General features: G+C 37.3%; 1 protein-coding gene across 1 annotated transcript; it reads right to left on the minus strand.

The window, feature by feature from the left end:
- Positions 1-1453: 1453 nt before the first annotated feature.
- Positions 1454-23740, minus strand: LOC107581589 (transmembrane protein 94-like). Its single transcript, XM_016267212.1, has 31 exons — positions 23446-23740; positions 21205-21324; positions 20995-21122; positions 20769-20905; positions 20280-20488; positions 19101-19252; positions 18825-18927; positions 17388-17474; positions 16279-16395; positions 15874-15930; positions 14033-14137; positions 13110-13283; positions 12717-12932; positions 12313-12625; positions 11180-11353; positions 10988-11090; positions 10676-10884; positions 9819-10000; positions 9591-9726; positions 9379-9488; positions 9135-9234; positions 8782-8890; positions 8325-8514; positions 6864-6941; positions 6223-6308; positions 6024-6105; positions 5747-5910; positions 5570-5661; positions 5387-5480; positions 5072-5242; positions 1454-4435 (listed from the first exon to the last, which is right to left on the minus strand). The coding sequence occupies exons 1-31, from the start codon at positions 23482-23484 to the stop codon at positions 4363-4365; spliced, it is 4110 nt and encodes a 1369-aa protein (XP_016122698.1). The 5' UTR covers positions 23485-23740; the 3' UTR covers positions 1454-4362.
- Positions 23741-24593: the final 853 nt, after the last annotated feature.

Consider the following 24593-nt stretch of genomic DNA (forward strand, 5'->3'; position numbering starts at 1 on the left):
CCTGGTTTAAAGATGACAGATTTTCTGACTGATGGAAAAACATCAGCAAGTTTTTAATCCATGCATGACTGAGTCAACGTATTCAATATTCAGCAGCTGAGAAAATCAAGAAAATCTTGCATTCTGGTCTTTATCATGCATACATCAGGAAAAAAGGGAAAGGAGAACAAAAAAGCTGACTATTAAGAGTGTTTCTGCAACTCCTGAAACTTTTTCAGTCAGTATTTCATCACAAACTACTTTTCCAGTTGTTACAGTAACGGAATGTGAAATATGAAATATAATAAAGCATATTAGTTTTGCCCATATCTCTGGAATAAGCATTTTTCTGGATTAATATTGACTCGATGGTTTAGTGTTAAAATGCCTTAGTGATGGATTTGTTTATTACAAACATGCAGCTTTTCACTTCACAAGATGTTCGCTGGAGTCATGTGGATTACTTATGAATTATTGTGATGTTTTTATCAGCTGTTCAAACTCTCATTCTGATGGCACCCATTCTCACTAGAGGATCCATTGGTAAGCAAGTAATGTTGAATTTCTAAAAATTTGATCCAATGAAGCAACAAATTCATCTGCATCTTTGATGGTCCAAGTGTGAGTATATTTTCAGCAAATTATAAATTTTTTGTACCATGTAAAATTGCAGATGTTGGCAGAATGGATGATAAGATCTGGACAATTGAATATTACAACGTCATAAGAGACTTTCTTAATGAAAGAGCACGCCTTTGTTTTGAAATGAACATATTTATTAACAACATTGGTTCACAAATAATCTCTGGGGAAGTGGAGAAATCAATGTTAAAGACATCTTAAAAAAAATACAAACTGTACAACATTGATAAATAAATAAAATAAACTTTAAAATGGCAAAAGTCTTTAAAAAGCTGACTATTAAGAGTGTTTCTGCAACTCCTGAAACTTTTTCAGTCAGTATTTCATCACAAACTACTTTTCCAGTTGTTACAGTAACGGAATGTGAAATATCTGAAATATAATAAAGCATAGTAGTTTTGCCCATATCTCTGGAATAAGCATTTTTCTGGATTAATATTGACTCGATGGTTTAGTGTTAAAATGCCTTAGTGATGGATTTGTTTATTACAAACATGCAGCTTTTCACTTCACAAGATGTTCACTGGAGTCATGTGGATTACTTATGAATTATTGTGATGTTTTTATCAGCTGTTCAAACTCTCATTCTGATGGCACCCATTCTCACTAGAGGATCCATTGGTAAGCAAGTAATGTTGAATTTCTCAAATTTTTATCCAATGAAGCAACAAATTCATCTGCATCTTTGATGGTCCAAGTGTGAGTATATTTTCAGCAAATTATTAATTTTTTGTACCATGTAAAATTGCAGATGTTGGCAGAATGGATGATAAGATCTGGACAATTGAATATTACAACGTCATAAGAGACTTTCTTAATGAAAGAGCACGCCTTTGTTTTGAAATGAACATATTTATTAACAACATTGGTTCACAAATAATCTCTGGGGAAGTGGAGAAATCAATGTTAAAGACATCTTAAAAAAAATACAAACTGTACAACATTGATAAATCTTATGAACATTCATAAATAGCAAATATATTGGGTCAATCAGTGTTGGTTGTAGCCCAGGCATGTATTTTGCAGAGAGGTTCTGTACAGTCCTCTAAAATGGCCTGATTCATACTCCTGGTTTAAAGATGACAGATTTTCTGACTGATGGAAAAACATCAGCAAGTTTTTAATCCATGCATGACTGAGTCAACGTATTCAATATTCAGCAGCTGAGAAAATCAAGAAAATCTTGCATTCTGGTCTTTATCATGCATACATCAGGAAAAAAGGGAAAGGAGAACATTTTAAAAATAATTACTGTAAAAAAAAAAAGTCAGGTAAAAATCAGTGCTTATTAAAACACATTTTCACCTATACGGATATATTTGACCTTAATTGTACATTTTGTTTTACCACTAACTCAGCACCAATTAAAAATTAACTACTTAACTTTTTTCTCTCCAATATGTCTGTATTAGGCTTAGTTACACAGCAGTGGTGCTGAACAGAAACATCGGACCACAGCTACAGTTATGTAATGGGGCAGTATAACCTCTGAACACTTCGTAAGACCCGCCTTCCTGTTGCATGTGCAGAAAAATTAGAAGAAAGCACATAACATGCATTGCAAAAATGCACCACGTACACCTATAACATTCAGTGCCTAAGACAATCTCTAGATGCATTATGGAAAAAAGGTTGTTAGGTTGCAATCATTTGCTGATGTACAAGCATATGTAATCATTTCAAAATAAATATCAACATTAGATTAGGTTACAGTATGTATTTGTGATTTAAACTTGAGAATAACAGTGAGACAGGAAATCAATAAATTAAGACATCTTGCAGTTCATTACGTAGAAAAGGGGGTAGACTGTGGCTCATTGGAAAGACAGGTTCTTTAGAAAATACTAACTGGGTTCTTGAGTATAGGTTCTAGAGGTCCCATGATGCCTGTACACATTAATCATTTTTAAAATCTACCACTTTATACAGTTCTAGCAGCAACTTAAAGGGACAGTTTACCTAAAAATGAAAAGTCGATTCAAGAATAAAAGAAAATGATTTTTTCACCCTCATTTCATTCCAAACTTGAATGACCTTAACTGTATGGATACAAACGATTAACACATTATACAAAGTATCTCCTTTTATGTTCTGCAGAGGAAATAAAGTCTAACAGGTTTGGAACAACATGAGGGTGTGTAAATGGTAACAATTTACATTTTTGGGTGGACTATCCCTTTAAATTCTCCTTTTGATGAGTCTAGGCTAAGTCAGAGGTTTCAGTCTACACGTCAGTGGATTACACTAGTATTTGGGGGGGGGGGGAATGCTGGTAATTTGGAGATTAGCTGGTCACTGTCAGAAAATACACTTGCATGTATTTTTAAATAAGCACATCTGGTGACACAGTAATTGAGCCCCTTATACTCCATAGCTGCAGCCCAACTGGATAAATTAAAATAAGAATAAAACCTATTAAAATCATGACGTTGCCTAGAATTATATTAGCAATCAGCTAGAGGTAGAACAGAACAAAAGTTCAATATACCTCTTTACCAGTAAACACTGAGTTCTCTGGATGGGGGTGGAAAAAAATCATTACAAAAAATACAAATTTAAATAAGCCCACCCCATCCAGAGTTAGATATATTCATTACAGAACATCGGAAATAATTCTCTTGAAAAAATGTGCGGTGAGAAAAAAAGACCAGTGATTTTGTTGTCTTGCATGCAAATGTATGCAAAAAAAATAATAATTCAGTGCATTCTGGCTGACAATCACACATGAAAAAACATTTTAAACATCTCTGTAGACAGAATGAGAACAATTCAAGTTGGACCATTCTTCCTTCAGCTGGAAAGCTATTGCTTTGCCTGGTTAAAAAATCTTTGTGTTTTGATTGAACTTAAGAACTTTGCAGTAAAAATAGTTTAAAAGAAGACTAAAAAAAGATTCCAGATATTCATGCATTTCATCTGATATCGATCTGTAAGAGGAAAAGAAGTTTAAAGCCTGACTGATTCTAAGTAAGCTAGTAAATGAGTTTGCACACGGTCTCACACTGACAGCATTTGATTTTGGAAGCTAAGCTTCTTAGCTAAGTTGCTCTAGCTGATAGATTCATGCAAGAAAATTCACTTGTACATCATGATCACAAAAGAAAACAATGTAATCTTTCCCCTCTGAATACGAGGTAAGTTGAGGCGATGACATTCACATTATAACCTGTTAAAACAGGCTTCAACGAGCTCTTATGACGTACTAAATGAACTGCATGAAACCTCTCAGCAGTGTGATAAAGAACCATACGACTAAAATATGAACACAGAGAACCTACAGCTAAAGCTCATCTCATGAGCGGTCAATTGTCTCATGTTTGAAACAAAGGAAATCAATAAAATCCCCATTTCACAACACCTAATAAAAAAGATAAAAAGTAAGCAGAAAAATCATGCTAATTTAGCCCTCCGTTGTACATTTTGGTATATATTCTCTATACCGTGCATTACAGTTTCAGGTTTTGAGGGGGTAAAGGAATGGCCTCATTAAAAAATAATGTTCCTGTCCAAACCAAAGCAGCATGCAGGTGAACATCCCTCAAACAACACAGATGAAATCTTTACTTTGAGTAAAGCCTAAATCAAAGATAGTTAAAAATGCAGCCCTTCAGAGTTCTGCCCATTCGAGGTGTTGCAGGAAGAGCTCTGTTGGGGGAAATTCAAAGCATTCTTTATCTTCTCCGCCACTGAAATAAACATGATGCTGACGTGTGTGACCATGCTGTCCTGTACAGATGCAGGTCAGAAGGGAGAGTTCATTCCCAGCTTAGTCTCAAACTGAAGCTTCTGCCTCTTCTGGTAACGCACTCGCACCCTGAAATCAGAGCCATATTTTCATAAGCTGTGGGTTAAATGATAAATGGCATATGTAGGCTAGATTTGGACTAATTAAGAATTTAAAGGAATCAAATAGGAAATTAAATAGTAGATTCTGTCAATGTAGTGAAATTTCAAAATAACTGTTTTCTATTTTAATATGTTTTCAAATGTAATTTATTCCTGTGATGGCAAAGCTGAATTTTCAGCAACCGTTACTCATGATTGTTACACGATCATTCTAATATGCAGATTTTTCTTATTATCAATGTTGAAAACAGTTTTAGCTTCCTAATATTTTTGTGAAAATAGTCATATATATTTTTTTATGAAAGTTAAAAAAAACATTTTAAATGGCTTTACTGTCACTTTTGATTAATGTAATGTAATGTGTCCTTACTGAATAAAAATATTATTATAATTTTTATTCTTACTGAACTAAAATTTTGAACAACAGTATACATTGTGGCCTATTCTCACATAAAGCTATCATACAGCTTCAGAAGACTTTATTTTTTTATATATGCATTAATGGCATCAAAGAAAGAACGTCTTGCAAGGTTGGTAATGACAGGAAGGTGAGTAAATGATGACAGAATTTTTATTTGTACATTAAAGCGATTTATCCTCTTACCTGATTTCATGCAGTTTTACTGCTTCATTGATTAGCACCACAAGTACGATGGACAGAGAGACCAACAGCCAGACCAAGAGGGGAATGTGACGTAGTGTGAAGACCACCTCTGTACTCCTGTCCTGCCACAACTGATAATCTATCACAGCCTGCACCACCTGTCCCAACAATCTGCAAGAAAAAACATTGGCAAAGTGTATTTAACTGATTCCAGGGAAGTGACAATAGTCCTCAAAAACATTTTACTAGTAAAAAAATTACTTTTAGCATGTGACTTTGCTAATAAAATAAGCATTCTCTACATGAAACACTCACACCACAGGCACCGTGAGACACCACCATGTGTTACTGAACGGGTTCTTCCTCCACAGGGGTTGTGAACGGTGCACATAGCTCAGAGAAATGACCACTGAAAGAGAGGAAGAGAGATATGTTTTTTTTCACTCAGATCCATCTAGATAAATATTCAAATGAGACAATGTATTTTATTAAAGTCACCTGTGTGCAAAGCCAGAAAACCTGCCATGATCTTCTGAATCAAAAGCAGCCCATTGGACAATTCACTAAACCACTGCGGGCCATCCTGTGAGCTGTATACATTAATCATTGATTAGTACTCATGACTAATTCATGGCATCTAAACACAGAGAAAATGACATTCAAGTGTTTGTGTACCTAGATGCGAGTATGTGAGAGCAGGTAATGGTGCTGTTATCAGTTTTTGTGAGGTTAGCTGCTCTAGAACACACTTCCTGTAGAGAAAACCCGAAGCCGACTAAGTAGGCTAACATCGTCAGACCGAACTTCAACAGGAACCAGCCTAGGAAGTAGTGCTGGGTCTGAGAGATAGAGTCAAAAATAACATGAACGCAAACGCACATGTGAGTTACATCAAGTGTTTTTAAACAGTTTGCCGTTTAAATCGAGTGCATTGTGTGGTCTCATGACTGACCTTGCGTGGAATGGAGTCCAGATTCTTTCCAGTAGCGACTGTCATCACTGAACTGTCTGGCGATTTTCCCAGAAAGGACACGCTGTGAATGCCAAATTGTATTTTTTTATACATATAAAGATGACTGATATGACACAGTGACCTAGTTTTACTAAAATGTAACATGTGGGCATCTTTTTTGTCATTTTTTCCTTATTACCTTAGCAGTGGGTAACAGAAGCAGGAAAGCCACAGTATGTCTGTGATGTTCATGGGAGGAGGTAGCTGAATAAGGCAGGCCAGGAACTATAAAAACCAAGACATCAAGAGTATGAATATTGAATGAATTCTGTCAATTTTACGCAGGTCTGTTTTTTTCTCACCTGAATGATGACCAGTGTCAGTTGACACTGCAGTAGGAAGAGGAAGCACTTGCGAATGCCATAGGTGGTGTGTCGCGCCTGAAGATACATCAACAGACAACATTCAGATTCAACATTTTTTTTTTTTAAAGATTGTTTTATTAAATATAGTAAAAATGGACAATTATGATGAGAGAATGGGAATGGGACTGGTTGCAAGCAAGACTCGAACCCACATGACTTATACTCATGTACTTAATAATTTTTATCTGTCTACATATAATAAGCCGCAAAAATACCCCCCCCCCCCCGCACCTTCTTCTGTTTTTTGTTTTTTTTTTCAGTGGGTAACAGAAGCAGGAAAGCCACAGTATGTCTGTGATGTTCATGGGAGGAGGTAGCTGAATAAGGCAGGCCAGGAACTATAAAAACCAAGACATCAAGAGTATGAATATTGAATGAATTCTGTCAATTTTACGCAGGTCTGTTTTTTTCTCACCTGAATGATGACCAGTGTCAGTTGACACTGCAGTAGGAAGAGGAAGCACTTGCGAATGCCATAGGTGGTGTGTCGCGCCTGAAGATACATCAACAGACAACATTCAGATTCAACATTTTTTTTTTTTAAAGATTGTTTTATTAAATATAGTAAAAATTGACAATTATGATGAGAGAATGGGAATGGGACTGGTTGCAAGCAAGACTCGAACCCGCATGACTTATACTCATGTACTTAATAATTTTTCTTTTCAGTTAACTGACTTTTTTTTACTATATCTGTCTACATATAATAAGCCACAAAAATACCCCCCCCCCCCTTTCTTTTCGGTTGTAAGCATATGTACACTACCGTTCAAGATCTGGGGTCAGTAAGATTTTGAGTTTGTTTTTTTTATTTTTATTTTTTAAAGAAATTAATACTTTTATTCAGCAAGAATGCATTAAATTGCTCAAAAATGAAAGGACAGACATGTATACTGTTACAAAAGAGTTCCATTTCAAATAAATACTGTTATTTGGCTTTCCATTCATCAAAAAAAATATTGGGAAAAAAAATTATCATGGTTTACACAGAAATATTAAGCAGACACTTTAGACATTGAAGACTGAAGTAATAACTACTGAATATCACAGGAACAAATAAATTTTTGTTCAAATAAATGCAAACTTGATAATTAGAGACTTCTTTCAAAAACTGTACAGACCCCCAACTTTTAAACTGTAGTAAATTCACTGCATGAGCTTGTATCTTCTTGCTCCCATGTGATTAACAGCCTCATCAACCCTACAGCATGCCAGAGAGCGTGTATGTATGTATACCTGCTCTATGAGTTTGACCATGCTGACACTCTCGCCCTGATGGAAGGACATGGAGCAGGCGAGGCTGTTGAGACTAGCACTGAGCCCCAGTGGAGACAGCTCATCACAGTCTCCATTCAGCCCGCAGCCCACACCCCTTTCTTTTCGGTTGTAAGCATATGTACACTACCGTTCAAGATCTGGGGTCAGTAAGATTTTGAGTTTGTTTTTTTTTTTTGTTTTTTTTTAAAGAAATTAATACTTTTATTCAGCAAGAATGCATTAAATTGCTCAAAAATGAAAGGACAGACATGTATACTGTTACAAAAGAGTTCCATTTCAAATAAATACTGTTATTTGGCTTTCCATTCATCAAAAAAAATATTGGGAAAAAAAATTATCATGGTTTACACAGAAATATTAAGCAGACACTTTAGACATTGAAGACTGAAGTAATAACTACTGAATATCACAGGAACAAATAAATTTTTGTTCAAATAAATGCAAACTTGATAATTAGAGACTTCTTTCAAAAACTGTACAGACCCCCAACTTTTAAACTGTAGTAAATTCACTGCATGAGCTTGTATCTTCTTGCTCCCATGTGATTAACAGCCTCATCAACCCTACAGCATGCCAGAGAGCGTGTATGTATGTATACCTGCTCTATGAGTTTGACCATGCTGACACTCTCGCCCTGATGGAAGGACATGGAGCAGGCGAGGCTGTTGAGACTAGCACTGAGCCCCAGTGGAGACAGCTCATCACAGTCTCCATTCAGCCCGCAGCCCGCAGCATACCCAAATGTCTCCCATGAGCACCGGGACGGGTATAGAGGATCCAGGGAGATACTAAAACACACAGAGAGAGGGTTTCCAAATCCCCACAATCACTTTAAATTCAAATGAGCCATAGAGTACTCTAAAATAAACGTAACTTCTTTGATGTACACTATATTTTATTATCTCACATATTTCGAATTATGCAATGAACAAAAGCTCAAAGCCAGCTTTTTAGTTTCTTGAAAATTGCCATCCTTTAGATTACAGCTTTGCATAAGATTATAGGGCATATTTGATTCTGGTGTACAGCAGAGTAGAGTGGCGTGTGTTACCCACCTAATGTCACTCTGCAGAAAAAGGCAGCTGTTACGGAAGTTTGCGGAGCTCCCCAAACAGCATGTCACCTCTCTGTTCTCCTGCATGATCTTCATCATTTCACACATTGCTGTGAAACAAACATTTAGAGGGTTCAACTCAAGTACACTAGCATATAAAACACATGGACTAAAAGCTACAAAACTTTAAGGGGTCTTTAAAGTCACCATGAGATCAAAATTGACAAACTGATAAAAATCAAGTCCCACCCTACATTTTTTTCATTTGGATATACTGTACGTCATAACAGAAGAAAAGATGATCACAACTTTTGTTTAATGCTAACATTAAAGCTGGTGTTGAGGCTGACTCACTTTCAGGGGTGCAGTCTGTGAACAGGGGCACCAGTAGAGGCACATTGTCTATGTTCTTCAAATGAGGACGAACCTGATGAATGCCACGAGGCAGTTTGGCCTATAGAACAACAGAGAGGAAAGAGCATCAATCAGTATTTTAACAACTGCAAAACATATTTCAAACTACCAAACTCACACTATAAAGGTGGCACGGAGGCGCTTCTAAAGTGGCATTTAAGTGCCATTGGAGTAGACTGCTTACTCTGTTGCAGTCTTCTAAGAAACTGGGCACATCACTGTCAGTAGGCTGGAAGCTGGCAAGATCTGATTGGTCCTCAGGCAGTAGTGGGCCCTCTGCGTCATCACGAGAATCTAAGAACACAGAGAGGTTGTATCATTTAAATCAATTCCAAATGAGGGAAAAATTTAGTGTATGTCAATTGTGTGTACCGGCAGGCAGAAAGACACATTTACCATGCAGAAGGTCATCATGTAGAGATCCTGCTTGGCTAGGGCTGGACGGAGCACCATCGTAGTGACCATCTCCGTTTGGGGTCAGAGAGATGTGACAGTTCCAGCCCGTCTCCAAACCCATCTTCTCTGCAAACACCTACAAGCAAAGCCAGCATTAACAGGTGACAAAATATGACACAGCAAATGCATTGTGTTTTTACTGAGTGTGTTTTCTCATCAGTGTAATACTTTGCTGCGCAGCTCGTCCTCCATGGAGAAGTACACAAAGCGGATACAGGCTCCCACCAGGTTCTCAATGAGCCGTACAGTGTCCAGTCGGGCCTGGAACTGGGATGACACCATTCCCATGAAGATCTGGCCACTCAGAGCCTGCACACAGTCCTCCTTCTCCAAACCTTCTCCAATACCCTCTGAAACATATACAGTACACAAACATATTTGGTAAGTTTGATTCATTTCAGTGAATCAGTTTAAACCATTAACTATAAATCAAAAAATGGATCAATCTAGTAATCTATCCATCTCTCTGACTATCTAGATACATATCTATTCATCCTCGTATCTACAAATCGACAAATCCATCCATCCATGTATCCATCTGTCTATGTATCTATCCCCTGAGCTATGTATCTATCCAGCTACATATCTAGCTGTCTATCCATCCATCCAGGTATCTATCTGTCTATCCACCAACGTAGCTATCCATCCATCCATCAAGTTATCTATTCAGGTATTTATCTATCTGACTATCATCTACGTATCCTTTATCCATTAATCCATCCAAGTGTCCATCTAACCATCTGTCTATCCATCTATGTTTCTATTCATCCATCCATTCAGCTATCTATACAGCTATGTATTTGTCTATCCCTTGATGTATCTATACATCCATCTAGCTATTTATCCAGCTATCTGTCTATCCATCTATAAATTTATGTAGCTATCCATCTATGTATCTATCCAGCTACATAAACATTATCTCTTTATGTATCTATGGGATCAGCTGATCGTCAGACAAACATATAAATATATATATTTTTAGCTCTACTGTCCAGACTGGGAGCTGAACATACAATGTCTCTTACCATCAGAACTCCAGCTGTTCCTGCGGCTGCCATGTTTGATGGGGGTGGTACTGGGAAGCTCCACCCCCGAAAAGAGCGTGGGGCCTGGAGCCAGCTCCACACACTTTCCATTGAGCTGTCCAGACAATGCCACCTGCATAGGCTTATAGGCGAATGCAGAACAATATCCTGACAGACAGGCACGTTGGTAGAAATCTAAAACCTTTTTCCTATGGGGTATAAATACCAGTACTTTAGTACACAAACAAACTTCACTCTGCATATTAAGAAAACTAAATGACTAGTGTCAGTTTTTTAATTAGCGTCTCTGACCTATCCGAGCCAGACAGCGGATAGATGTCCGCCCCATCCCAGAAATCTGTGCAGGCTTCTAGGATGAGGTCGGCCGAGCCATGGGAGAGCATCTGTACATTATCTGAACGGATTTCAAAGGGCAAAGGTCAATAACTAAACAAAACCACCAAGGACAAACAGGAAGTGAGATAGAAAAAAAATGGGCCGTACTGGTAGTGCTGTCCCTGACGAACAGACTGATGAGGTGACTGATGGGAGGCTGGCGTTTGGTGAAGTGATGGAGACGGCGGGGGACAGATTCTTTGGCCTTCTCTCCGGAAGGAAGCTGGTACAGAGACAGATGATTCTCATGCTTAAACAGTTCCCTCGCTCCCGGAGTAAAACCTGACATACAACAGAACAGGAAATAACAACCCAGTAATCTTAAGATAGGATGTGAAGACAGTAAAATGAGTTTAACGTCACTAGAAGTACTGCCAGAGTAGAAGTTCATAAATGATTAGGGATGCACAATATCCAATATATATTGCGCATCCATATTGGCCAATATTAGAGATTTTTTTCAATTATCATTATGGGTTGAGGCTTGCACCAATATTAATATTCTGCCTGATACAGATAACTGATAAATGCCTGAAACGAAAATTCAACATTATTTTTGTTGACAAAAATGAAAAATAAAAAAAGAAATGGAATTGGAAGAAATGGAAGGAATGTCTGCACACTAGCAAAACCGCTCCTATATATATATATATATATATATATACAGTGGGTACGGAAAGTATCCGATTAGATCTTCGTCAGGCACCAAATTAATCGACTGAAACATTGCATTGTTTATAAATAAATATATATATAGGAGCGGTACTTTTTTATTTATTTATTATTATTATTATTCTTTTTTTAATCCCGCACCTGGGCCCAATTTGGGTTTTTGGATGCGCACACTGTTTTGTATTTTCTTATATATTTAAAAGGTTTTAAATAAAACAATAAAAACGAAAACATTGTCATTTTAATTGCTACAAATGAATATAGGCCTCACAAAATAATACACAGTATGAAAAAATATATATTTATGTTTTGCTAAAGAATACATTAAATTACTAGTGTTTTTAAAGATTAAGTGAGTTTTTAGTTTTTAAAATTTCAGTCGACAATACTAATACAGATTGAATGTGTTGAATAATGATTTAAAAAAGTCCTTTCTGTTTGTATAGCCCTGTATTCTTGTGATGGGAAGCCCATAGAAGCTACAGGAGTCCAAAATTAATGAAAGATTATTGTGCAATACTATAAATCCTGAAAATATATATGTTTATTAACATACTTCTCTCATTTACCTATAAGGCGAGATAGTTCACAGAGGCCCCAGGGAACATGAACGGGTAGAACCGCCCCGTGGCATTCCTGCAGCGCCAGGTTTGACAAGTGGTCTGAGAATCTGCAGAGCTGCTGGGTGATGGTTGTATTGCACAGGTTCAACAGGATGTTCAAGCCAAGAGGCTTCAAAGAGGGCAGGTGATTCTGCCAACCGGAATCATCAAACTGGATGCTGACAGGGTTCTGCTGATCCTGGGACAGGCTCAACATCTCCAGATGATAGTCGCACACAAAATCTTCTGCTTCACACAGATCATCACCCATACCACATGGCTGGAATTAGAGACACATACAAATACATAAACCAAACTGCATAGTTAGAACCTGAACCAGCTCAAGCAGCAACATAAAGATGTAGTCCTACCTGAGCAATGTCATCTTCACCAACCTCAGTGTCATGGCTGAAACTGACATTGGATCCTGAAGGGTGTTTGGAACGGGTGGTTTGGGGTCCTTGATGCTGCCGCTGGGTGTCTGAGGAGCGGGCGGTGTCATGTGATGTCTCGCTGGGTTCCTGCTCAGCCATGTGAAGGGAGGGTTCAAACACTGGTAAACACAGCAGTGCTTCGCCTTCCTGAGGCTAAACACAGGAAAACACACACAGACTGAAGTGAGACAAAACACAGGCTAAAATAACAACTTATTCAAGTCCAGCCCTATCAGGTACAATTATATGCTGTATTTTTGCAGAAACCTTATTCAAATCATCATAATTAAAAGAAATTGTATGATACTCCAGTCTAGCTATCAGCAGTACCTCGTCACGTTCCTCCTCGCCCTCTGTCCTGCAGAGGGAGTTGACTAACAGGTCATCTCTGAGGTCTTCCTGGCTGTCATGAGGAGGTTCTACTCGTCCGCTGAAGAACAACACAGTCTCGGGACTAGGGTTGGGCCAGGACAAAATGCCTTGCTTATCCACACAGCACAGCACCTATGAGCGGGTCAGGAAATATGATAAAACAAGAAACTTCATCAGTTAATAAAGCTTATGATTCTTTGAATTTAAAGCAATACTAATGGAATCATTTTCAAGCAAATGTCTATTGTTTTCACCAAATAATGTAAATGCATTTAATAGATTACTGCACATGATTGCTACAACAATATTGTAAATGCCACTCATGGTATTGATCATAATTAAGTTTTAATAAAAAATTATTTTTGTGTACCGTTGATGAAGAACAGCTACAAAGCTAATACAACTACATTCCCCATCAAGCATAAGAATGATAAAATGTGTTGGACAGTAAACCGATTTATGGTGTTGCATTCATGCCCTCCAGTCTTGCCTTATAAAGAGTATTTAATTACTGTAAACGCCTCTTGAAATTTGTTTATACAAACTGAGGGATGTGTTGTAATTATTGTTTGTGGTCATTACCAGCATGATACAGAATCTCAAGGATGTAAACAAACGTTTAAGAATGGGAACAGGATCAAGTTCTTAGAATGGTTCTGCTATTAAAGAGACATATTAATGGAGCACTAATTTAAATATTTGAGCAGAATGTCTCCTGAATGTCTATATCAGTTACAGCCCTGCTGTAATTGATAATTAAGTTGAAAAAAACCCAGAACGGTCTTAATTTTTATTAATTTTTAAAGTCAACATTAAGCCATTTTTCAAATTGCAAGCAGGAAGTGTAACATTTCCAGTATGACAGCAGGAGGAGCACTTACAGTGACCGAACCCAACGAGTGTAGCAGACTGGAGGTATAACAGAGGGTCTGGGACTCTCCCTTCAACACACTGACCAGGTGTCTCCACACACAGCGTAGCATCTCCTGTACACAAGCACGTACACACACACAAACACACAAATATGGAGTGAGTGTCATCGTCTCTCCTGACTGAAACTCAAATCCATGCATCAGCACCTCTGGGTTGTGAATGGCCCTGCAAAATTGTCAGGATTTATGAAACCTGGTTCTGGATGTCACCCTCAGACAAAACACACACACACACACTTAAAGAGAAGCTCTGTAAGACAAAGCCTGGGAGAGTTAGGCAGGAAGAAAGCAGCAGTAGCATGTCCAGTCTTGGGTTTTTGTCCTGGTGCATTCAGAGATTTTTTTAGGATTGTTTCATAAAGATAAATGCACCTTGCAGCAGGAAAAGGGAGAGAAACATTTTATTGACTGAATTTGAAACTGAAGCAAACAAATGAAAGCTTGAGGCAGCAGCTACAGGAGAGCAGCACTGAACTGAAGAACTGAAAGCTGTTAGTTGCAGGTGAATCTATCTGACGCACATCAGATGTCCAAGTATCCACCTTTAAAGTCAAGATGAAATCAAAACTGAACTAATTTACTTTCTTAATACATGTTCCTGTTCCCATTATGAATTATTTATCAGTACATGTAAAGAAAAACTGGTTGCCATTAAAAGCATAATGACTTATTTTGCCTATCAATTGACTTTCAGCATATTAGAATGATTTCTGAAGGATCATGTGACACTGAAGACTGGAGTAATGATGCTGAAAATTCAGCTTTGCCATCAAATGAATAAATTACAATTTAAAACATAATAAAATAAAAACAGTTACTTTAAAATAATATTATATATATAATAAAATGTTACTGTTTTATACATTTTGTAAGCACTTTTTCAAAAACATTTAAAAAAGTAACTGATTCCAAACTTTATTGCACACCTTAGTGCATTTATTAAATATATCTGCAAAAAAAAAAAAAAAAAAGGCAACTGTTAGGACTATACTAGGATATAGGTGGCCTTGAATCTAACAGACATGGAAACGCGACAAAAACCACAAAAGTCCAATTTTGATTTCACTGGGTCTTTAAAGACACATCATCAAAAATACATACACACACACTCAGACTTTAACTGTGCACAACTGTTAAATAAACCACTGAGGAAGTTTATGAAGATTGTCTTAAAACCTTTCTTTTTTTGTTTTCCAAAGTCTTTAAAAATAAAACATTAAACAGCAAAACACTTTCAGCCTGTTCATGTATCTGATCTGTCCATGCAGACAAATACTTACCACACTTTGGAAATTTTAAAGGGAAAAAAACAGAGTCTTGATCATGCAGAAGTTCTCAAAATGCACATTAACTCAGATAAATGTAGTTTAGACACGCACCACCACTATAGAAAGAGTGTATACTCTATCATGCAAACCTCAGGCAGACAGAAGGTGGGCAGGCAAAGGCCGAGGGGTCACAGGTCAGCGTGTGGGGTGCCAAACTAACCGGCAGCACAAGAAGCGAAAAAGGTGCAAATTAATTTAAAAAAAGACCAGGGGTGTATTGGCTGATTTTGCAAACTTGATCGAACACGTGAGATGAAGTGACTGTGTTTTTTAAAAGAAAAAAAAAAAACAGGCTCTTTTCATTGTGATCCTCTGATAAAGAAGTTGACATGAGTAATTATCAGAACAAAAAGATGAAGAAAAAGATGATGGTTGTGGAAGGGCCCAGAGCAAGGGAGAAGGATCACAAGAAGCGTGTGGTGAACGGGTGGGAGAGGAGGAGGAGGAATACAGAGGATATACCTGGGAGGACACCACTTCCGTGTAGCTGCTTAGAGTGTCCTCAGAGAACTTAGCAAGCTGGGATGAGAAAAAAGTCTGATTAAACACCTAATCAGATGGTCAGCCCTCCGTTTCAACTCTAGCCTTATCGCTTCACCTCGGCTCTGCAATCCCTCCCTAAGCCACTCTACTACTAGTGTGAGCTGGGCCAATAAGCTTTACTTCCTCATTCAGTGTTAAGGCTGCAAATAAAAGTTAATACACACAGTAATCACAGACAGAGCGAGTTACAATTTTGCAGCAATATCCATTGGTGTGGGATTTGGGAAGTTCTGCAAGTTATATGTGTGAGTGTGAATTGTTAACGAACAATTCATGAATTAGCATGAACAAGTAAAAGAATGTGCTGTGTTCTGTTTGTCTTACCAGGCCAGTGGGAGAGTTACAGCTGGACTCGGCTAACAAGCGGGCCTCTCCGTACGCATTGACCAGAATCCACATCACAGGAAACAGAAGAGGTAAAATCGGCAATACACCCATCATCTATTCATCAAAGACAGCAAGAGAAGGAGAAAAAGAGGGAAAGAGAAACATCGATACCAACATTGTTGTGACCAATAAAACGTTTGCGCCTCTAATTCAATTTTATTTGGTATCTCTGTGCAGTCTTTGATAAAAACAAAGAAACAAACGTGTAAATATTTAAATAATATTTTCCAATAGTAGTCATTTAAAGCATTACAACAGTGGCTCTCAACCTTTTTTATTCCATGACTTCAATTTTTCATGATTTACTGGATAAGGATTAACAAGGATTTTTAATACAATTTTTTGAAAGAGTTTGTCATAACTAGAAATCTGTATATTATAAAAATGCCCATTCTTTTCATCTCTTTTCCAGATGTATTAATCATCTCATATTTTAAATCACACCTGATATGGGAGAAGTGAAGACAGTGAATTAACATAAAAAATAACTTGATTTTTTGTTGTTTTGGCTCATTTTAATGCTTATTTTGGCTTATTTCAAATCATTTTAAGTCACCTTGACACCCCCTTGGAATTTTGCTGAGCTCCCCTGGTTGAGAACCACTGTGTTACAGTGATGGTTTTAAAAAAAAAAACTTAAATAATCTCAGGTTTCATAGCATATTGCGAGGACATGCTACCCAGGATCTCATATTCATAACAGCAAAAACTGCTTCATTAAAGTGACCACTGTATGTAGATTTCACTAACAATCTTGAGGAAAATCCCCCATATAAGAAATTTAGCTGCTTGCTTTTATTTGGAACGATTATATGAGTATCGTTCCCTTCCCGCAATGCCTTGCAAGGGTGCAATAATGTCATTTGAAACTTGCCTAATCACTCTAATGGTTAATAATCTAAATGAAGGTGCAATAAAAAAAACTATTAAATGAAAAAGAGAATGCTATGATGACTTTAACCTAATATTTACTTCTCAGAGTGTGAAAGCAGTTCTGAATAAAAAAACTGAAAGAAAAATTTGCCTTGTGATTAACAACTATCAACCTGCAACTGAAGGAAGTTGAAGGGTCCAGTGGTGAGACCGGGAGTGTCACAAAAGTACCGGATCGTGTTAACAGAGAAAAAGGCCACCTATAAATGAAAATTTGACCAAAGATCAGTAAATGGACACACATTTTCATGCGTTATCACACATCTTGCATCTGGGGCATGTGAGCGTCATGACAGCTTTCACACTGACACTACATCATTTTATGTTGCTTTATAAAAGCTAATACTGCAAAAGATTGTGTTGATAAACAGGTTTTCAAAAAATAATCACCTTATTTTCTGCTGAGTTCAGCAGGCTCAATAATAAAAATCTACATACATACTATGCAGTACGAATACAGCAAACTGTTAATGTGAGTGTCAAAAAGGATGTTGCTTGCAGGCACAATATGTGTGAATCAAACCATTTTGAAATCTTAAAGTGTGCATGGGTTCAGTTTTGTCATACCAATACAGCTGGACAGGCGAATTTGGCAATGATGGACTGCACTGTGAAACGTTCATTATCAAGGGCTGTGATTGGACGGGAGAGAGCCATATCAAGACTGTTCCTATTGGCCAGAAAAAGGTGCTTAGTTACTAATAGCTGTTGTTAGAACACAAAAATGTTCACATATCACACAAGATAAAATGGCATGAAAAAATGTATAGTTATCATTTCCTTAAATTAATCAAACCAAAAATATTTCAGCTTTCATCGTTTGTTTGGCTCGGAGGTATGAACCTGACACTGTCGAGTATAGGTGTGCGCACCACCCTGAAGAGGCGGTACTGCTGAGGACTGTGGGGGCCCCTCCGCTCATTCCCGCGTGGGGAAGGAGGAGGAGAGAATGGCGGAAAAAGGTCTCCTGGCTCCAGCACGATGTGTTCGTCGTCCTGGTAACAGAACATACAGTGATTGAGAAGAACAGAGCGAGAGAAACACTCATTAATAAACAGCATGTGTTCTCCAAGGTTTTCATTTGTACCGTTTCAGATTCTAGCACAAAATACCAGTATGCACCACTAAAGTAGTAACCATACATGTACAGGTGCATCTCAATAAATTAGAATGTCGTGGAAAAGTTCATTTATTTCAGTAATTCAACTCAAATTGTGAAACTCGTGTATTAAATAAATTCAATGCACACAGACTGAAGTAGTTTAAGTCTTTGGTTCTTTTAATTGTGATGATTTGGGCTCACATTTAACAAGAACCCACCAATTCACTATCTCAACAAATGAGAATATGGTGACATGCCAATCAGCTAATCAACACAAAACACCTGCAAAGGTTTCCTGAGCCTTCAAAATGGTATCTCAGTTTGGTTCACTAGGCTACACAATAACTGTTAATGTGAGTGTCAAAAAGGATGTTGCTTGCAGGCACAATATGTGTGAATCAAACCATTTTGAAATCTTAAAGTGTGCATGGGTTCAGTTTTGTCATACCAATACAGCTGGACAGGCGAATTTGGCAATGATGGACTGCACTGTGAAACGTTCATTATCAAGGGCTGTGATTGGACGGGAGAGAGCCATATCAAGACTGTTCCTATTGGCCAGAAAAAGGTGCTTAGTTACTAATAGCTGTTGTTAGAACACAAAAATGTTCACATATCACACAAGATAAAATGGCATGAAAAAATGTATAGTTATCATTTCCTTAAATTAATCAAACCAAAAATATTTCAGCTTTCATCGTTTGTTTGGCTCGGAGGTATGAACCTGACACTGTCGAGTATAGGTGTGCGCACCACCCTGAAGAGGCGGTACTGCTGAGGACTGTGGGGGCCCCTCCGCTCATTCCCGCGTGGGGAAGGAGGAGGAGAGAATGGCGGAAAAAGGTCTCCTGGCTCCAGCACGATGTGTTCGTCGTCCTGGTAACAGAACATACAGCGATTGAGAAGAACAGAGCGAGAGAAACACTCATATGAGGATCTGCTTGACAATGCTCATAAGGCTGCGGTTCTCTCGGTTGGTTGTGCATGTTTTTCTTCCACACTTTTTCCTTCCACTCAACTTTCTGTTAACATACTTGGATACAGCACTCTGTGAACAGCCAGCTTCATTGGCAATGAATGTTTGTGGCTTACCCTCCTTGTGAAGGGTGTCAATGATTGTCTTCTGGACAACTGTCAGATCAGCAGTCTTCCCCATGATTGTGTAGCCTAGTGAACCAAACTGAGAGACCATTTTGAAGGCTCAGGAAACCTTTGCAGGTGTTTTGAGTTGATTAGCTGATTGGCATGTCACCATATTCTAATTTGTTGAGATAGTGAATTGGTGGGTTTTTGTTAAATGTGAGCCAAAATCATCACAATTAAAAGAACCAAAGACTTAAACTACTTCAGTCTGTGTGCATTGAATTTATTTAATACACGAGTTTCACAATTTGAGTTGAATTACTGAAATAAATGAACTTTTCCACGACATTCTAATTTATTGAGATGCACCTGTAGTTACTATGTTACTTTGGCAGAAACTATGGTTACCATGCAGTGTTGTTATTGTTAACTAAAATTAAAACTATTAAATATTGTCTTCATTAATTGAAGTAAAGCTGAAATTAAACAAAATATAAGTATTAGATATAAAACTTAAACTTAAAAACTTAATAGAATTAAAAATGTTGGCAACTAACTGAAATAAGCAGAAGTATTCAATTACTAAAAATAAAAAAATAAATAAAGCAAGATAAAATAATAATAAAAATGACAAAAGAACAATTAAAATAAAAACTTAACTGAAAATATACAAACAAATGTTTTAAATATTAACAAATGCTGTAATTTTCTACAGATAATACTAAAATAATAATGTTAACATGGTAATTGTTATGTATATTGTAAAATATCTATATCCGACACAATAAATGAACAAAAAGAAACTTAAATCTGACATTACCTTGATGCCTCTGAGAGATGCAAAGGCTTCCTGGCCCGGTCTAAGAGCGATGACATCACCTTCCACCAGGAGACTGACAGGTAGATTGACCAGCTGCTCATCTCTAAATGTCCAATGCAGTGACCAGGAAGGGGAAGTCGGGGTGTAGAGGTCAGGACACAGAGAGGAGGCCCATCTGATTGGATGTCCTGCACTTCTCTCCAAATAATCTGGCAAACAATGAGAAAAAACGAGAGAGTTAACAAGTGAACATTTACTTTTTAGACTTGGAACAACAAGTCTAGCAACATGGAATGACATGAGAGTGAATAATGACAGAATTTTCATTTTTCGGTGAACTATATCATAATTCCAGTTATATCAAATTGTATTTAGCATTGCATGGAAATATAATGCAAATGAATGGATAAGCCACAACATAACCATCATTATTATTTCTTGAAGCATGACTGATTCCTTTAGACGTTTATTCACTCGCTGCTCTCTCACCGTTCAGCTGTGAGATAATGGACTTGAGCCTCCGCACCATCTCACTCATCCGTAACCTCTGCTGCCGCCCAATGAGAAAGAGGTTCAGCAGCAGCAGGAGGAAAAGTGCTCCCGCGTTCACTAACTCTATGCCTTGACTGAGACAACAAAGGAAAGAGACTTACATAAAAAATATCTGATAGCTAAACTCGACTATGTGATGTTTCTTGCACTAAGCCATGCCCACCTGCCCGCCGGCTGGCTGCCATGACAACACAACAGCCCAACCACCACAATCAGAGTGAGAATAGCTCCTGGCCAATGGAAGCATGAATGCCGGTTGTCATGGTGAAGGAAGCTCTTAGCCCATTGCTCCTATAAAACAAAGAGGAAAACCAAAATCAGGACAAAAGTAATATACCATAACTGTGTTGATAACATGCAATCTAGAACAGACCTGTATGGTGGACCTACGGCGGCTGGATTTCTGGTGCTCCCCCAATAAGTTGGACAGCTGGTCCCGTAGGGTGCACAGAGCCTGAGCCGTGGACAGTCCCAGTGGAGTTGCCTCCTCCTCCTACAGCACAACCGGATGTCACAGTAAGTTCAAGTTAGCCACGCAAATTTTCTGCGTTGACCAATAGAAATCTGCTTTGCTTGAAAGTGAAGAGGTGTGCTTCATATATCGGATGTCACAGTAAGTTCAAGTTAGCCACGCAAATTTTCTGCGTTGACCAAAAGAAATCTGCTTTGCTTGAAAGTGAAGAGGTGTGCTTCATATATCGCTACATTATTTTCTATAGACAAAGGACTTCTTTTGCCTATGAAATTTGGCCAAAATTTTGCTAATGTGACCAAAACTTAAGAATGCTGTCTATTACAGACAATAGCTCCTTTACTACAGTGTATAAAAGCAAACACAAATCGTGTTTAGTAATGCATTGCACTTCCAAAGTGTGATGCTTGTATGGTTATAGCATTTCGAACAATTATAACATATACATATAAATGTAAATATATATATATATATATATATATATATATATATATATATATATATATATTTATTGGTTTTTGAAATCTTAAAACTGAGGTTCACAGCCTTATTCACCCCCATTGTATCAGACCATATTTGAAGGCCTCCCAACATATTTCTTGTACTTCTGCTTTAATGACAAATCTGCTTATTTATCATTTTTGAATTACATAAGCAAAAAAAAAAAATCAGTTTAAAAAACAGTGAATGTACTTGTTTAGATAAAAAAAAATACTCAGAAATAGTCATTTCTAATAGCTTTACATAACTAGAAAAATTTATGTTCGTTAAAATAAAAATGACATGACTTTTTGAGATTTTATTAATTTCCATGACTTTTTCAATATAGAAATCAAAACTTCCTATATTTTAGATAATGAGAACATAGTGTTAAAATTAAAATAAAATGGCAGTTGTTAAAGCAACTAATTAAAATAAGAAACACAATGTCAGCAAAAAAATCTAGATGTTTAGCTGTTTTGGATTATTTCAAAAGTTTGTTTTCTCTCTTTTTTTCTTTTTTTTTTGTAAGTGTGTCGAGGCCCCCTAGTTGGATATATATATATATTTATTGGCACTGTTGGTTGGTTGTATTTAAATGTATTGCCATATCAGCTTCACAGGCTATTCAACATTATAATATTTTATAAAATTCAACTTAGAATTAAAAAGAGTAAACAATTTTGTATATACAACTCTTTAAAAGACCCTTTAAATGTACTTATGATAAAACGCTAAACGTTTTTCTTGGTCCATGATCTTACAAAAGTCCTTCAAAGTTTGCCTTAATTAAAAATTGTTGTCACATGACATTAAAAACTGGGCAGACCAAAAACACAAGTTTGTGCAACAATATGTCAGTGAGTCAGTCTAGTATTACTGGAATGATATCACACTAGTCAACATGTATAATTGTGGCTATACTAACAACAACTAAACAATCACTAGTGCAATGCATTGCCCCACAGATTGAGAAATGAGCTGAAATAATTTTTCTAGAAATTGACAGCATGTCAAAAAATGTTTAACATTTCATCATGACATTGTTAGTAAATAGCCATCAGTTGTTGTTTTTTAATTAGCTTTTTCAACAGTTCTGAACTACTGAAGCAAAACATTGAGGGAATGCAGACGCAGTAACTCAAACCTATTTATTTAGGCAGAAACGTTCATCGTTTAACATGCCTAGTATGGTCACAAAATAAAAGCCTCTCTCTGCGCTGATGAATTCTTGCTATACTACCAGTAGACTTCTGGGACGGCCGGGGTCCTGTAGTAGTAAATGAAGGCCTCAGCGTTATAAATAAACACGCCGCTTTCCCACAGCCAGAGAGGCACTAAATCCCTGCACGAGCATCTCTCACACATCAACAAGCAGGGATTTACTAGCTTGCACAGGGACACATGCAGTCACGCATGCTGGCCCATTACGGATAAACCACTCAAGACCTTGAAAAATGCATGGAACATTTACACCCAGAGATACAAAGAAGAGTGCACATGCACCTGCCACGGCACTCTCATCTGTTCAAAGTACTCAAGATTAATCACACATAAACAACAGATTTAAGCCTTTCAACACGAGACCAAAACGTTGGATGTCAGACAGTCAGATCACAAACAACTGTGTTTGTTACCAGAAGCGTGCACAGATCCACTCACTTTATTCTTCCTGAACCAGGCCCCATTTTTCAGGATCATGGCTGTGAATAGTCCCTCTGCTGCAGACAGACTAATGTGCGACTGGTGTGCGTGTGGGTTGGACACGAGTGTGCCGGGGTGCTACGGGATAATGTATGCTGCTGTTTCAGCACTAGTCGCACAGTCTGGACAGACAGTCTCTGCCTCTGCGCATTCAGAAGCGGTGCACTGGACACGTCCCAGCCACTCTGGTGTGGTCTGCCAGCTAAAAAAGCTTTGCAAACTAAAACCAGTACAATTTGACCAGAGAGGATGAACACACAACCATTCTTTTCAACCAATAACAGTGTGTAGGTCTCCTGAAAACAGTTAAGCTTAAGAAGAATGAACAGAAAAGAAAGGAGATTTTGTGAATTGTAGTGTTAATTAAGCTGAGAGCTCTGTAGAGGCAGCTACGACACACCGCCTGAAGAGAAACAGGCAAAAGGGGTGTAAAATGACAATGAAAAGCTTTTGAGAGAAAGAACTGGAGTATGAAGTGAGGGAGAGGGGCTTGACAGACAAGCAAAAGCATGGTGTGCCCTCGCCGCCCTGTCCAGGCATTCATCCATTCCAGCTAACACAGCTATTTACAATCCTAGCAGTGATGGGGCGCAGCAGGACGAAAAGCATCCTCAATGAACTTCACAACCTTACTAAAGTATGGATCAAACGATCATCAAATGATAATGAACAATGTCTTTTTCAAATATTTTTTTTAAGCAAAAAAAAAAAAAAAGTAAATTATGAAAAAGAATACAAAATAAAATACTAACATAGATATGACATAAAAATGTAAAAGATTTTATATATATATATATTTATATTGTGCATAAAAATATAAGACGTGTGTGTGTGTGTGTGTGTATATATAAATATATATATATTGCACAAAACAATTTCTAAACTATTTTTTTAATATACAAAATTTTATCTAAACCATACTAAATTATAAGTAGCCTACATTAAGCAGTATATTATACATAAATTAAAATATAAATAAATCACCTTTAAAAAATAAAAAATAAAAAATTAGATATGATATAAAAATGTTTGTGTAAAATATATAATATAATACTGCTCGAGTACTTGAGAGATAAATCTCTGTTTTTCAATGTTTTACATTTGGT

This window comes from Sinocyclocheilus grahami, unplaced genomic scaffold (assembly GCF_001515645.1).
Source record: "Sinocyclocheilus grahami isolate Dianchi unplaced genomic scaffold, SAMN03320097.WGS_v1.1 scaffold36.1, whole genome shotgun sequence".
Classification (NCBI taxonomy): domain Eukaryota; kingdom Metazoa; phylum Chordata; class Actinopteri; order Cypriniformes; family Cyprinidae; genus Sinocyclocheilus; species Sinocyclocheilus grahami.

Bases quoted from the DNA above. Each gene is read 5' to 3' on its own strand.
- LOC107581589 (XM_016267212.1), bottom strand. From the start codon at position 23,484: ATGATCCTGAAAAATGGGGCCTGGTTCAGGAAGAATAAA. The intron at 18,928-19,100 runs GTTCATACCTCC...TCTGGCCAATAG, and splicing joins CCTATACTCGACAGTGTCAG to GAACAGTCTTGATATGGCTC. The intron at 6,309-6,863 runs GTGAGAAAAAAA...TGGTTTTTATAG, and splicing joins TGACACTGGTCATCATTCAG to TTCCTGGCCTGCCTTATTCA.